The sequence below is a fragment of the Schistocerca piceifrons genome, chromosome X (genome assembly GCF_021461385.2).
Source record: "Schistocerca piceifrons isolate TAMUIC-IGC-003096 chromosome X, iqSchPice1.1, whole genome shotgun sequence".
Classification (NCBI taxonomy): Eukaryota; Metazoa; Arthropoda; class Insecta; order Orthoptera; family Acrididae; genus Schistocerca; species Schistocerca piceifrons.
In genome coordinates, this window is record NC_060149.1 from 218,781,395 (window position 1) to 218,797,632 (window position 16,238).

The following is a 16,238-nucleotide window of genomic DNA, read 5'->3' on the forward strand; positions in this document are numbered from 1 at the left end:
TTGTCTTCTGGTTGCTTCAGTTTTTATGTCAGGCAGTGTATATGCCGACATTTCGTGAGTGTAGTGGAAGTGAGCCCTCTAACCTATGATTTGGTGAGAGCAAATGCAGATTTTGTGCTGGAGAGTCCGATAACTAGGGAATCCACTGAATACTCATATGTCTTAACTATAAAAGACGAAACACATCTGGAAGGTAAATAAATGATCAGAGAAGTTTCGAGACTGCAACTGGTCTTACATTGCTACACTCGACAATATTTCGACTTGGCACCTGCCAGTCATCTTCAGTTGAGTCTTCGAAGACTGACGGAGACTTCCCCCGTCCCACAAATTAGTATCATTCTGCGATCGTTGTGACAGACTGATCACATTTCTCGGCGGGCAGTGTCCTCGCTGGTGGAAGTGCGGAACTCAGCTGTCCTCAGGTTTGCCACTAGCCGCGGCCATTAGTATATTCTGTCGTCTTTGAAGCAAATTGTGGAATGATGGAGTTACACACATTATCCAACCGGTAACCGCTATCACAGTTCATCAGATTTTCCGCCATGCGTGTTTCCACCGATTCTTTAATAAGCGTTCCCTAAAAGATGTATCTGTGGCCAAAATTATTGTTTTATCGTACTCCTTTGAATGTCCGGTGAGGAAACTATGTTCACCAATAGCAGCCTGGGTTGGTTGCAAAAGGCGAGTGTAGCTTTGATGTTCAGTGCGGCGTTCTTCCATGGTACGCGTGTTGTAGTCTCTGTAAGCCGATCCACATTGACAAGTTGTTTGTCAATTCCAGCCTTCATTGATCCCACAAGTTCTGCAATCTTACACAGTGTTTAGAAAACCACTTTAAACCGAAATTACCGGAGTATTCTGGCTATTTTGAACGAAATATTGCCAGCAAATGGAAGAAAAGCTGGGGATATTGCCGGCGTGCCCTCCTCTCTATCCACTTTCTAGTTTTTGTCTTTAACTCTAAGCGCTCTCTTTATCTTCTAGGTAAAATATTCATTTTCCCTGATCACTGTCTTTATATGAGTGAGCTCTTTAGGCAAACAATATGAATCTGAAACTGTGTGACGTACGTGTGCTGGTGTTTTGAGCACACCCATATTTCGCGATGGGTGATGACAACTCGACAATTATAAATGCAAGGGAGACATCTTTCTTCCGCCTAACCAAAACGTCTAGGACAGGGAGACAACTTTCTTCTTATATTTCCGTACTGAATTGGAGGTTCTTATGAATTTAGGTGAGATGATGTAAGCATGCAAGTCTGCAGGCCTTCATGGCCGTTGTCACTAAAGTTAAAATAGTCTGGGTTGTTAGGCACTGTCATATTTCCTCTAAAATAATCGATGTATCGACCCATTGTCCGCCCCTGGTAGCCGAGTGGTCCGTGCAACGGATTGTCATGCCTAACAGCCCGGGTTCGATTCCCGACTGGGTCGGAGATTTTCTCCGCTCAGGGACTGGGTGTTGTGTTGTCCTAATCATCATCATTTCATCCCCGTCGACACGCAAGTCGCCGAAGTGGCGTCAACTCGAAAGACTTGCACCAGGCGAACGGTCTACCCGCCGGAAGGCCCTAGCCACATGGCATTTATTTTATCGACCCATTTGCTAGGATCTTCTTCACGATGTTTCGGCGTCCACTATTGCTAGAACACAGCACTGTTCTAGCAATAGTGGACACCGAAACATCCAGAAGAAGATCCCAGCAAAGGGGTCGACACGCCGATTATTTTAGAGGAAATATGACGCGGCCTAACAACCCAGAAGATTTTAACTTTAATGATGTAAGCACTTCATTGTCCGCCCCCGGTAGCTGAGTGGTCAGCGCGACAGAATGTCAATCCTAAGGGCCTGGGCTCGATTCCCGGCTGGGTCGGAGATTTTCTCCGCTCAGGGACTGGGTGTTGTGTTGTCCTGATCATCATCATTTCATCCCCATCGACGCGAAAGTCGCCGACGTGGCGTCACATCGAAAGACTTGCACCCGGCGAACGGTCTACCCGACAGGAGGCCCCAGTCACACGACATTTGTTTAGCACTCCATTAATTTATCTTCTCCTCGAGGCAACACTATGAAAGTCTGTATACCTCGGAAATACATCTGGTTTAAGATAAATAAATATTATACTGCTGCAAGAAAAAGGCATATGAAGTTATAAAACGAATACCCAGATGCTTGTATGAGACGTCTCCTTCCAGTTGTGACTCATTGATAATTTAATTATAGAATACTATAAGGGGCGATCAACAAGTTTCTGTTTGAGGGCATCGCTGCAGGGTATATCCAACGTAGCGCGACACCGATGCGGGTATATAAGCACCGACAAGTGGGCAAGAAATAAGTGTGGCATTTATGTCTTTCCGACATGCATGCAGTGCATACATAAACGTGAACTATGGGGACGTTACTATCAAATGCGCCCTAACAGGAGCAATGTGCTGTTATTCTTTTCTCGGCTTCCAAAGAACTAACACCGATAGACAGCCATCAGAGGATCAAGAAGATGTATGGGGCAGCATGTCTGTCGAAACCCACCGTTGTGGAATTGTGCGCTAAGTTACGTGCTGGTCACGATTCGACACAAGACACCGTTCGATCTAGGAGGTAGAAGTTGCGCCAACTCAAGTGAGAGATGTATCACAATGGCACTGTGTGCACATGTGGAAGAGAAGCAGGGGATAAAAAAGAAACGTACCTGGGTGAAGCCGTGGGTTTTACGACGACACGATAAAAGCATTCAACAAAACTTGTTACGTGAGCTTATAGTGGGGGACATCAAGTCGTACATCAGTTACTTAAGAATGGATGAGCATACATTTCAGTATGTGCTCAGTGAAGTGTATCCTCATATCACAAAGCACAATACTCACTTAATAACTGCTATATCTCCAGAAGTCAGGCTCACTGTAACACTCCGATTCCTTGCTACAGGAGAGAGTTAGGTTAGGTTAGGTTAGGTTAGGTTAGGATAGGTCTCCAATCTTCTTAATCTATTTTTGTATTCTGGGTGCCTCATGTTGAAGAGCGCCTCATCAGCTTCATACATCTCTATTAATTTTGTAGTTGTCGGTTCACACCAATTGTATTTACCGGCAATGTTTATAAAAACACTACAGATGACAGAACGCCGCAGCGATGCTAGCGCTCCACGTGGTAACATGTCACATTGCAGTGAACAGAAGACAAGCAACTTCTTTGATCAAATATACAGCGACGCCCTAGATTTGATCAAATTTATTTGACTACAGACGAGATTTGACAAAATTTCCTATTACATCAAATTTCTTTGACAAAGATATTTGACAAAGAAATTTGACAGTTTAATACTGGCCTTATGGAGAAATAAGATGATTGCCTCAGTGCTCAGGGCGATTTTGCCTGTCTGGCATACCGATTCTAGACTGTACGGCCTTCGAACGGAAACTTTTTAATTGCCCCTTATACGTTGCTGTGATTGTGACGTGGAAAACTGAACATTTGGTAACGTATGGTGTGGCAGCGTGAGGCGGGTGCGCGACCAGGTGACGCACGCAGAGCAGCGCACGCCGAATGACTTTCTGAGGCGGGCCGTGGCGGCCGCCTGCGTGGGTCGGCGCCTGCTGCCGGCGCCGGAGCAGCGTGCTGAGGCAGAGCAGCTGGCCGGCCGCCTGCTGGCGCGCATGCAGGCCTGCTCCTGCAACGCCTACCAGCTCTCCGAGCAGCTGCTCGCCTCGCCTCACGACAAGGTAGGTACACACACACATATCATCTGCTATACCCACCATATGCCCCTTCCACATACAGGGCGTGCAGGTTACCCGCTTAGCGGAGGTCAGAGTGAGACAGCCTGAACCAGTGCGAAGAACATCGCCATTTAATCTAATGGGGCAGCTGGCAGCCGGGTGGGTGCGCCGACCGCAGCGGACACGCACTGCCAGCCTAGCCTGAACGAACGGAATATCGTTTGCTCGCTGCGGCAGTGCAGGTTGTCCGACGTGCTCCACTGACAAAACTAGAGTGCGCGCATGTCAGCTACTCAGCAGTCTTTCTCAAACGACTTTACAGAAACGATTCGGTAAAAAAAAAGGTTATTTCGTCCTTGTAGAGTTATGTATCAATTTCGAAGACAACTGCTTATCTTTATGGTCATTGCTATTGTGATACTTTGAATTCAAATAACCTATGGCACAAAATTCGAACAGTTTACTATGAAAAATATGGGTCGTTATAAGTCTGTGTTTGGTGCATAATAGGCCATACACTGCTGTGTATGAAAATAACTGACACTGAATTTTTCTTTAGAGCTAGGAGGCTCCTACGGTGTGGCCGAGGGGTTCTAGGCGCTTCAGTCTGGTACCGCGCGACCGCTACGGTCGCAGGTTCGAATCCTGCCTCGGGCATGAATGTGTGTGATGTCCTTAGCTTAGTTGGGTTTAAGTAGTTCTAAGTTCTAGGGGACTGTTGACCTCAGATGTTAAGTCCCATAGTGCTCAGAGCCATTTGAACCATTTAGGAGGCTCCTATCTTGAGAAAGTGGGCTTTGTGTAGTTTTTTTTTTCACTTGCAAGTGCTAACAAAACAGTGATAGTGAATTATTCATATCATCTATCATATTTTATAAACAGTTCAAGATATGGAAACAAGATTTTGACAAATGACAATACACAAAAGAAGAGTATTTTGGCGTGCCCCTAATATATGAAACTGTTGTGTATATTACAATAGAAAACTATCAACAGTGTGTGGGTGGGCAATGATGTAAGTGAAGAGGCTACACAATTATTTTTATACTGCCAATGAGCTATTTCCCCCTCAGGAGACACCGCCTTAACGAAACACTGTCCGTGTGGGCGAGGGGGCCTATGCGATCCAAAGAAGTGGAGGGCTATACCGGTGGTGGTCTAACTACCAGCAGGGCCTCCCAAGCCGGACAGGTCTCCATAGAGGGTCCAGACGAAGTGTGTCTCACAACGTCCAGTCTAGTGTCCTATCCTGTCCTATCCTATCCTATCCTATTCTCTCCCTTCCTTTCCTTTTACTCTCTGTGATTGTGTGGCAGCAGGTACAGTCCCCTAATGTGGACAGCGGAAGATCCTTAGAAACCAGGACAATGGTGATGCACATAGGCCTTGCTGCAAAGGGATGGACAGCGTTCTGTAGTCGCGGTGAAGACAAGCTATCTGAGGGGTAAGGCCCTGAAATAAAACCTTGGCAGGCGTCCAGGCCATGACGTGGCAGCCCCACCAGGGCACTCGGGGACTGTGGGCTGATAATCCGCACCACCAAAAAACACATGTCACAGAAACTAAAAAGACAAACAGCTGATGGATATTAAGGATATGACCTTTGGCCTGAAAAGAAAAACCCGTATTGGTTTCTGAAATGTAACGACGTTGAGAGAGGCAGGAAGGCTAAAACAGGTTGAAAAAGAGATGGTGAACTACCGACTAGATATATTGGGACTAAGCAGAATAAGGTGGCCAGAATCTGGGGAATTCCAAACACAAAATGGTGGAGTGCTGCAGTATGCGAGTCAAGACTGGAGAGGACGCGATGCATAGGAATGGTGTAGGGATCTTACTACCTAAAAGCAGCAAGAAGAGCTTACAGGAGTGTAAAACAGTCTCAGAACGGATAGTAACAGCACGCTTTAAAACAAATGTGCGATATGTCACTGAAATTCAATGCGATACACCTACTGAAACCGATGAAGGAGAATTAAAAGATGCATTTTATACAGAGCTTAACGGAGTCCTTAGACAAACAAATTCTAGGGACATAAAAATTTTAATGGGTGACTTGAACGCAAAAGTTGGTTCAGAAAATGAAAGGCTTGAACATATCATGGGTGTACATGGCACGGAGATAAGAAATGTAAATGGTGAACTGTTGATAGATACGTATGCTGAACATGACGTAGTCATTGGAGGCACATTGTTTCCACATCGTAACTGCCATAAGATAACGTGGGTTTCTCCATAGCCATAAGATGCAAGTTTCTACACTCTCTGTTAGATGTCAGAAATAGAGGAGGAGCAGACGTTGGAAGTGATCACCACCTAGTTTTGGCGGAATTCAGACTGAAGATAGTGGCAAATAGAACCAATCATAGGAGCAAGAAAATATATGTGGCAAGGTTAAAAGATCAACAGAGCAAAGAAACATTTTCCCTTGAACTATAAAACAGATTCCAGGTCCTCTCTGAAGAAAAGTTTATGGAAGAAGGAATTGAAACAGGTTGGCAAACAATCAAAGACAGTTATTTAGATGTGAGAGGAAAAATCTTAGAATTTAAGGCACATCAAAGGAAGGAATGGATCTCCGATGCTACATGGAATGAAATCAGCCGCCGGAAAGAACTAAAACTTAAGTTAAATCTTTGTAAGACAAGAGCGCAGAAGAGCGAAGCGCATAAAGAATGCACGGAGGGGAACAAAAAAGTGAAAATATGGCTACGTCGAAACGGATGGATGGATGAGGAAGCAAAGTTAGTAGAAGAGGCAGCAAGACAAGGAAATATGAAAGAGCTCTACAATATAACCAAACGGTTGTCAATGAAGAACTTCAGACGTGAAGGACCAGTTAAGAACAAGGATGGAATGATGCTTTACAACTCAACAGACACAGCTAAAGAGATGGTAGGAGCACTTCAAGGAACTGTTAAATTGTGAAGACAACTAAGAGGAACCGGTAAGAGATGTTCCAGAGGAAGTCGAAGAAGATTAAGATGTAAATCTGCAGTGCCCCACAATGGACGAAATTAGGATTGCTTTAAAAACCCTAAAGAATGCAAAGGCTCCAGGCCGAGACAACATAACACCAGAGCTCTTAAAAGCCGATATTGAAAGTACTGTTAAAATGCTCCATCCCTTTTTGGAGCATATTTGGCTTGAAGAGAAATCTCCAAAGGAGTGGAAAAATGGTTTGATAGTAAAGCTCCCGAAAAAGGGAAATTTGTCAGTCTGTAACAACTGGCGTGGTATTACATTGTTTTCAGTGCCCAGTAAGGTCCTCACCAGAGTTATTTTAAATGGAATTAAAGAGTCTCTTGAAAATCGTCTGCGTAAAGAACAGGCCGATTTTATGGCACAACGCAGTTGTGTTGGTCTTATTGACACTCTTAAGATTATTTTAGAACAAAGCAAAGAATTCCAAGCAACCATTCATTGATTTTCAAAAGGCCTTCGATTTCGTGAAATATAAAGTGCTCTGGCAGGTGTTGCGGAAGTATAATATACCACAGAAGATCTTAAACATCATAAAAGATCTATATGATGGCTACAAATGTAGCTTACTCCACAAGAGAAACACGACAGAGCCCATAAAAGTTACAACTGGAGTCCGGCAGGGTTGCATTTTATCACCAACACTTTTTCTACTTGTTGTAGACTCAGTTATGAGAAGAGTCACAGAAGGCAGGAGACGAGGAATCCAATGGGGGATCCATGAACCTCTGGAGGATTAGGATTTTGCAGACGATCTAGTTTTATTAGATCAAAGGCCAACTTATATGCAAGCTAAATTAAACTTGCTGAAAGAAGGAGCAGAGACTGTTTGCCTCAATACAAATATAGGCAAAACAAAGGAAATGGGAGTAAATTCAGAGGACATGGAGGTGCCACTGTTAATAGAGGAGCAGCAGGTGGAGACTGTCAACTCATTTCTGTATCTGGGTAGTATAGTGACGGAAGATGGTGGAGCTGGAGATGACGTGAAAAACGATATTGAAAAGGCAAATGCTGCCTTCATACAATTGTATCCAATATGGAAAAATAGAAATATCAGGTACAAAACAAAAATCCGTATTTTTAATACAAATGTGAAGGCTGTCCTTCTGTACGCCAGTGAAAGCTGGAAAATGGATAAAAAGATAACATCCCCGTTACAAAGCTGCACAAATAAATGTCTCTGACACATCAGGAATATCTAGTGGCCAGAAAAAATATGTAATGAGGAGTTCTGGCGAATAACAAACCAGATACCTGTAGAAGACCAGATTCGAGAGACAAAGTGGGGGTGATCGGGGCACACATTGAGAAAACCAGATGGAGCTATATAGAAAAAAGCATTGTAATGGAATCCCCAGGCAACAAGGAAGAGAGGAAGACCTAGGGACACATGGAAGAGGACAGTGGAAGGGGAAGCAAAAAGAGTTGGCAAGTTGTGGGCAGAATTGAGGCATATGGCCAAAGACAGAGACGGTTGGCGAGTTCTCCTGGATGCCCTATGCCCCCAAAGGGGCAAAAGGAATTAAGTAAGTCAATGAGCTATTTCGTAAGCTATTGACTTGTCTTGACGTCAGATGCTTGTTTAATAATAGACTATGATTTAGAATTTTGTTGGATTTTCAGCTGTCTTAGTATGTTAGTGAAATTAAGTTGTGTAAACTCCGTTATGTTTTGGCAAAAGAAGTAAAAATTTATCATGGTAACAAGAGAAATGTCTTACTCAGCATGACTCCCCTCTGAAAAATAAGGATAACAAGTCAGGGGACAATAAGTTCTCACTCTTGTTGCAATTGCAGATAATCAAATGGTTCAAATGGCTCTGAGCACTATGGGACTCAACTGCTGAGGTCATTAGTCCCCTAGTACTTAGAACTAGTTAAACCTAACTAACCTAAGGACATCACAAACATCCATGCCCGAGGCAGGATTCGAACCTGCGACCGTAGCGGTCTTGCGGTTCCAGACTGCAGCGCCTTTAACCGCACGGCCACTTCGGCCGGCTGCAGATAATCCTGTACTCCAGTGTATTTTTGGTAATGAACAGCTGGAACGGAAACTTATCAAAGGATTTTCTTTCTACACCTCAACAACCAGTAAAATATGAAAAAAAATTCACAGCAAGTAGTATAACAATATTTTGTTTCTTTCTGAACTTTTTCATTTCAAATATCTTATAATTCGTCAAAGACATTGATAATATACTTTCATCTGGACAAGTAGTCAGCTGTATTTTGCAGGTTGTCAGTGTTCATAGCTTTAAATCTCTCAAACAGTTATGTTGTCTGAATGAGAATTACTATTCTGGAACTAAATAGCTACATCGTTCTGTCTGAAAAAACGACAGAGTTCATACATGTATCACTATGGATAATAGGATTGTGAAAACGTGCTACTTATTTATGTGTGTGTGTGTGTGTGTGTGTGTGTGTGTGTGTGTGAGGTGAGTAGTCACAAGTGGCTCACAATATATATACCGGTTGGTTATAACTAAACTTTCCCTATTTAACACTTGATAACACGGAAACAAATTACTGTACGTGTACCAAACTTGGTAGCATTAATGTCAAGGACACGGGGAAGAGAAATAGTACAGAATCAGTTCAGTTGAAACACTTGTAATGTGCTGCTACGGTACAGCATACCCATTACATACCGGTATCATTACCACTACAAAAGGAGCTCAATATGGCGTCAGTGTCCAGAAGAGTGTGAAAGCGCGGAATTGCATTCTACACAGCAGAACGAAACATGTGCGTAGGTATGCTGGCTGCCTCCCTTGATATGCTGCGCTTCAGATCAACACGTGTGTGAATGTTCCCCTTGTAAATCCTGTCCTTCAGGCAGTCCCAAAACCAGAAATCAGAGAGAGTAAGCTCAGGTGACCGTGCCGGCCAAGCATTTGGAAACGATCGGCTTATAATTCGATCGTTTTCAAATGTGTTTCGGAGAAGCAGGTGAACTTCACGAGCGACTTAAAGTCGGGCTCCATCTCGCATGAAAACTGCTGAGTTCAATGCGTCTCTCTCCTGTATGGCGGGTATGACATGCCGGCGAAGCATATTGCAGTAACGCTGGCCAGTCACACTGCACGTCTTTGGTCCTTAAGTGCCAGCCTGTTCAAAAAAGAATGGGCCAATGATGAACGTAACCGCGAAGCCACACTATACGGTGACACGTTCACCATACAGAGGAACTTCACGCACAAGAAAGGAAGAATGAATTGATTGTTGGTGTTAATAACGATCATCATCCTTTACCTCCTCTGCATTACTGCAGATGACGTGTCACTGGTACATTTGTTCTGTGCATGCAATACACGTGAGGCGCCTAGTTGTTTCCACTGCACTGGGTGGAATACAAAGGTTCTGTTGTAGTTCACTAACCTGCTGTCTTCAAGTTGATGTCCCCAGCGCAGAAAACAGCACGCAGTTCGTGGGTTCTGTATCTTGAGGCTGAAACTGACTTTTAGCGAGGTTCTGTTCTGAAATAATTTATCACTTCTTTGGGATGCCACTCGCGTATTTTAATATAGCCACACGAGAAGACTACATGATCTTAATACAACACCTTCCGATACAGCAAAGTACATGATCAAACACAATGTTTACGAAAATGTATCTTTACACTATTTGTGGCACGTGTCTGTGCGTCATGACTACCGGAGTGAATTTTTTAATACTGAATACTGGCAAACACATCCTGCCACAGACAATATGACTGTACATCTCGACTGCCTAATCCAAAGTGACGAACAGGAACTTAAATAAAAATTGGAAACAAATCCTACGACAGACAACATGTCTGTTCTTCTTGACTGCCTAATCCAGAGTGACGAACAGCCCGAAGCACTTCGCGCGCCATACCAAAAAAGGCGTGACCCGAACGCTTCCGAAGTGCTTCGTCTACAATTTCGTCAGTCTTTTGTTTTTGATTTCAATTGTTTTTAGTAAATCTAAAATGACTGATTGATAGTCAGCTGTTGAGAGATATTTATATTAAAAAGTGAAGTCATTCCAATGAGTAGTTTAACTAATAATAATAACTATACTTTAACGTTTTGGCGCCCTTGCTCCGAACACAGCAGCCAATCGCAGAGCAGCAGCATTATCCAGGCGGTCTTTCTCGCGGGAATGGTACCGAATCTAACATATGTCACAGGTACCTCACACCACATTTCGTCATCTATATACTTCTTGCATCTCCACTGCTCTGGGAACAGCTTCTTGGAGCCTAATATGATGGCTGACTAAGTCATAAATATTACAACAGTGACTGGAGGTGAAGATCCCCACACTGGGCAGTTCTGTGTGTTCGCCTCACCCGTCAGAGAAAAACGAGGTTCGTCTGTCCATAGGATAGTCCTGGGCGAGCTCCCGCCAACTTCAGTCCCTGCGACAAAGTAGAGAGCGAAGTCAACACGTCGTTGTGCGTCCCGTGGTGCAAGCTCCTGTTTACAGTTGTATATTTATCTCTCATTTTAAACCATTCCATGGACCAGCGTCTTGTTTTCTCCTTCTTTAAACACAGTGCCAAAGTCGATGTTAGAAATGCTTTACCTGCATTTGTAGCCATTCCCGCTAGTGCCAAAGGTAAGGTTAAATTGTTCCGGAGTGGGAAGGAGTGCCTGATCCCCGGCACGAATCCGCCCGGCGGACTTGGGTCGAGGTGAGCCGGCCAGTCTGTGGTTGGTTTTTAGGCGGTTTTCCATTTGCCTCGGCGAATGCGGGCTTGTTCCCCTTATTCCGCCTCAGCTACACTATATCGGCAAATGCTGCGCAAACAAGTTCTCCGCGTACGCGTACACCACCATTACTCTATCACGCAAACATAGGGGTTACGATCGTCTTGTGTGAGACGTTCGCTGGGGGGAGGGGGTGGGAGGGGGGTCCACCGGGGGCCGAACCGCACAATAACTCTGGGTTCGGTGTGGGCCGGCGGAAGGGTGAAGTGGACTGCGGTAGTCGTCGTGGGGTTGTGGACCACTGCGGCTGCGGTGGGGACGAAGCCTCTCCGTCGTTTCTAGGCCCCAGGTTAACATACAACATGAAACATACAAGGTTAAATTGACAAGCTTTCTAGGTACGTGTACGGCCTTGTTTGACACATCCGTGGCTAGATAAGAGCGAACTTGATAGATAATTTTGCTCTTAGGACGTGGGAGCTTGTTAAGTTTTAAAAAGTTTTGTGGTTCATTTGAAAAAAGCTGCTGTAATCATTGGGTTCTTAGAGTAATATTTCCTTTAGCAGATATTCATGTGTAAATCCTCGTTTTAAGCCATTGCGTGGACCAGAGTCTTGTCTTCTTCTTCTTCTTCTTCTTCTCCCTCTTCTCATTCTTTGCAACGGCCTTGCCACAGTTGATACACCGGTTCCCGTCAGATCACCGAAGTTAAGCGCTGTCCGGCGTGGCCGGCGCTTGGATGGGGGACCATCCGGGCCGCTATATGCTGTTGTCCTTTTTCGGTGTGCACTCAGTCTCGTGATGCTAACTGAGGAGCTACTCGACCGAATAGTAGCGTCTCCGGTCAAAGAAAACCATCATAATGACCGGGAGAGCGGCGTACTTACCACACGCTCTTCCTATCCGCATCCTCATCTGAGGATGACACGGCGGTCGGATGGTCCTGATGGGCCACTTGTGGCCTGAAGACGGAGTGCTTCTTCTTCTTTAAACACAGTGCCAAAGTGAATGCCAAGACTGTTTTGTCGCCATTTGTCGCCGTTCTCACTACTGTCAAAATACACACGAACAGCGCCTGCTTCAGACTGAGGTTAAACTGACAAACATTGTTTGAACGTGTACAGGCTTGCTCGCATTCGGGAGGACGACGGTTCAATCCCGCGTCCGGCCATCCTGATTTAGGTTTTCCGTGATTTCCCTAAATCGCTCCAGGCAAATGCCGGGATGGTTCCTTTGAAAGGGCACGGCCGATTTCCTTCCCAATCCTTCCCTAATCCGATGAGACCGATGACCTCGCTGTGTGGTCTCCTTCCCTAAACAACACACACACACACACACACACGGGCTTGCTTGGCAAATCCTTAGCTAGGTAACAGCGAATTTGTAAAATACGTTCTGTCGTTTACGGGGTCTTTAAATAACAAACATTAAATGCTGCGTCACAAACTTTTGTCTACATTGGTATTTTTGTAGGTTACGTGTGACAAAATATGGTCGGGTGAGGTCCGCAGCAGACGTGTGTTTAGTGTTGGGGAGCTCGTGAATGAGTCGTTCAAATGAACGCTTCACTCCAGTGAAGTGTGAACTAACCACTCAATTTCAATGAACTGGTACTTCAAACTCTTCACAGATAGCACACACCACACTTTTTTCTAGTTATCTCACTCTCTTCCCCTCTCCCTCTACCACTACATCGGCGCTACGTCACTCATCCTCCCTTGGCTTCAGTCCTCCCTCTACTGCCTGTTGACGAATCGGGCGGTGTTTGTGGGGAACGATAGGTTTACGATGGGTAGGGGTGATGTGGGAATAGGGGAAAGCAGCGTCAGTTGTTTCCTGCTGTGCTGACATCATTACCCGTGACTGTTTTTGCAGTTAAACTTCGCGTCTACGGGTAACCTACCGTTGGCAGCGCTTGCAGACAAATGAATATTAAAGATACAAACGAAGAGGCTGGCTGTGTGAGCACGCACAGCCAACATGAAAATAAAAGGTTTCTTAATAACACTGAAAGAGGGATTTTACCTGAAATCGTACTAGTGACTGCATGTGAGAGTTTACGTTTTGAATGTGGAGGGTTATTATTCTCAACGAAAATATAATCTCAAGGAAAACTTCTGAATAATTACTTAACGTAGGTGTATAGACTTTATGACAGTGGTAAACATACTGATTCTATTTTGCATTAAATTTTAAAAGGAACATAAAACTGGGCTGCATTTCGTTGGTAGCCCTAGTTTTCAGTCCATGAATACAACAAATAATGTTTCATTTGTCAGATAAAGACTTTTTTGGGCGCTTCATGAGAAAATGTCGAGCAAGATTAAATGTAATACCTTCTTTATATGTGACAGGCTTCTCTGTTTATCTTTCCTTTGTCCCCTTCGACCATGCTCTATTTAACTCAGTCGCTGTAAGAGCATAAAACGTTGCGTGCACGTTACTGCATAGTTCGGCCATCTGTTGGTAAAATTATGAAGTATTACGAAGCTTTATTGTACGAGCGAGGCGAAGCGAGCGTAGCCGCGGCTGAGCGGCGTCCTGGGCAACTTCGCCAGGCTTCCGTACTTCATGAATGAACTACTTCATTTGAACGCTTCACGGCAAAGAGTGAAATGAATGAAGTAGTTCACGGGAATGAACGAGTTCGGCCCATGTCTACGTGTGTTGTCTGTGAGCAGGAGGGCGAGCCAGTGGAGCTGGGCGGCGCCGTGTACCCTGCGGTGAGCCTGCTCAACCACGCCTGCTGGCCCAACGTGTCGCGACACACGGCGGGCCGCGCGTGCGTAGTGCGTGCGTCGCGGCCCGTGGCGCGCGGCGCCGAGCTGCTCGACAACTACGGGCCCAGCTTCCTGGCAGAGGACCGCGACGAGCGCCTGCAGCAGCTGCGCGCGCAGTACTTCTTCACCTGCACCTGCACGCCCTGCGAGCAGGACTGGCCGCTCGTGCATCAGCTGCCGCCCACGCGGTCAGTGCCGCCGCCTCTTCTTCTTTTTATACTACTGGCCATTAAAGTTGCTACACCACGAAGATGACGTGCTACAGACGCGAAATTTAACCGACGGGAGGAAGATGCTGTGATATGCAAATAATTAGCTTCTCAGTGCATTCACACAAGGTTGGCGCCGGTGGCGACACCTACAACGTGCTGACATGAGGAAAGTTTCCGACCGATTTCTCATACACAAACAGCAGTTGACCGGTGTTGCCTGGTGAAACGTTGTTGTGATGCCTCGTGTAAGGAGGAGAAATGCGTACCATCACGTTTCCGACTTTGATAAAGGTCGGATTGTAGCCTATCACGATTGCGGTTTACCGCGTTGGTCGAGATCCAATGACTTAGCAGAATACGCAATCGGTGGATTCAGGAGGGCAATATGGAACGCCGTGCTGGATCCCAACAGCCTCGCATCACTAGCAGTCGAGATGACAGGCATTATCCGCATGGCTGTAACGGATCGTGCTGGCCAGGGTAGCCGAGCGGCTCTAGACGCTGCAGTCTGGAACCGCGCGACCGCTACAGTCGCAGGTTCCAATCATGCCTCGGGCATGGATGTGTGTGATGTCCTTAGGTTAGTTAGGTTTAAGTAGTTCTAAGTTCTAGGGGACTGATTACCTCAGATGTTAGGTCCCATAGTGCTCAGAGCCATTTGTAACGGATCGTGCAGCCACATCTCGATCCCTGAGTCAACAGATGGGGATGTTTGCAAGACAACAACCATCTGCACGAACAGTTCGACGACGTTTGCAGCAGCATGGACTATCGGCTCGGAGACCATGGCTGCGGTTACCCTTGACGCTGCATCACAGACAGGAGCGCCTGCGATGGTGTACTCAACGACGAACCTGGGTGCACGAATGACAATACGTCATTTTTTCGGATGAATCCAGGTTCTGTTTACAGCATCATGATAGTCGCATCCGTGTTTGGCGACATCACGGTGAACGTACATTGGAAGCGTGTATTCGTCATCGCCATACTGGCGTATCACCCGGCGTGATGATATGGGGTGCCATTAGTTACACGTCTCGGTCACCTCTTGTTCGCATTGACGGCACTTTGAACAGTGGACGTTACATTTCAGATGTGTTACGACCCGTGGCTCTACCCTTCATTCGATCCCTGCGAAACCCTACGTTTCAGCAAGATAATGCACGGCCGAGTGTTGCAGGTCCTGTTCGGGCCTTTCTGGATACAGAAAATGTTCGGCTGCTGCGCTGGAGAGCACATTCTCCAGATCTCTCAGCAATTGAAAACGTCTGTTCAATGTGGTCGAGCAACTGGCTCGTCACAATACGCCAGTCACTACTCTTGATGAACTGTGGTATTGTGTTGAAGCTGCATGGGCAGCTGTACCTGTACCCGCCATCCACGCTCTGTTTGACTCAATGCCCAGGCGTATCAAGGCCGTTATTACGGCCAGAGGTGGTTGTTCTGGGTACTGATTTCTCAGGATCTATGCACACAAATTGCGTGAAAATGTAATCACATGTCAGTTCCATTATAATATATTCGTCCAATGAATATCTGTTTATCATCTGCATTTTTTCTTGGTGTAGCAATTGTAATGGCCGGTAGTTTACATTATATTCAATTTTCTTGCTGCTACTGTCCTCTTCAGTCTGAAGACTGGTTCGATACAGCTCTTCACGCAAATCCGCTCTCTACAAGCCACTTCATCTCTGCTTGTTGGCCGAGCGGTGTAGCCAGGCGGTGTGAGGCGCCTTGCCACGGTTCGCGCGGCTTCCCCCGTCGGAGGTTCGAATCTTCCCTCGGGCATAGGTGTGTGTGTTGTCCGTGGCGTAAGTTAGTTTATGTTAGATTAAGTACTTTGTAAACCTAGGG

At 45.7% G+C, this 16,238-nt stretch overlaps 1 protein-coding gene across 1 annotated transcript in view; it reads left to right on the plus strand.

Moving 5' to 3' along the window:
• Positions 1-16,238, plus strand: part of LOC124722658 (SET and MYND domain-containing protein 4-like) — a 183,751-nt gene that overhangs the window by 154,502 nt on the left and 13,011 nt on the right. Inside the window, exons 7-8 of the mRNA XM_047247803.1 lie at positions 3,504-3,729; positions 14,074-14,360. Coding sequence (XP_047103759.1) covers positions 3,504-3,729; positions 14,074-14,360 — 513 coding nt within the window. The remainder of the gene's footprint in view (positions 1-3,503; positions 3,730-14,073; positions 14,361-16,238) is intronic.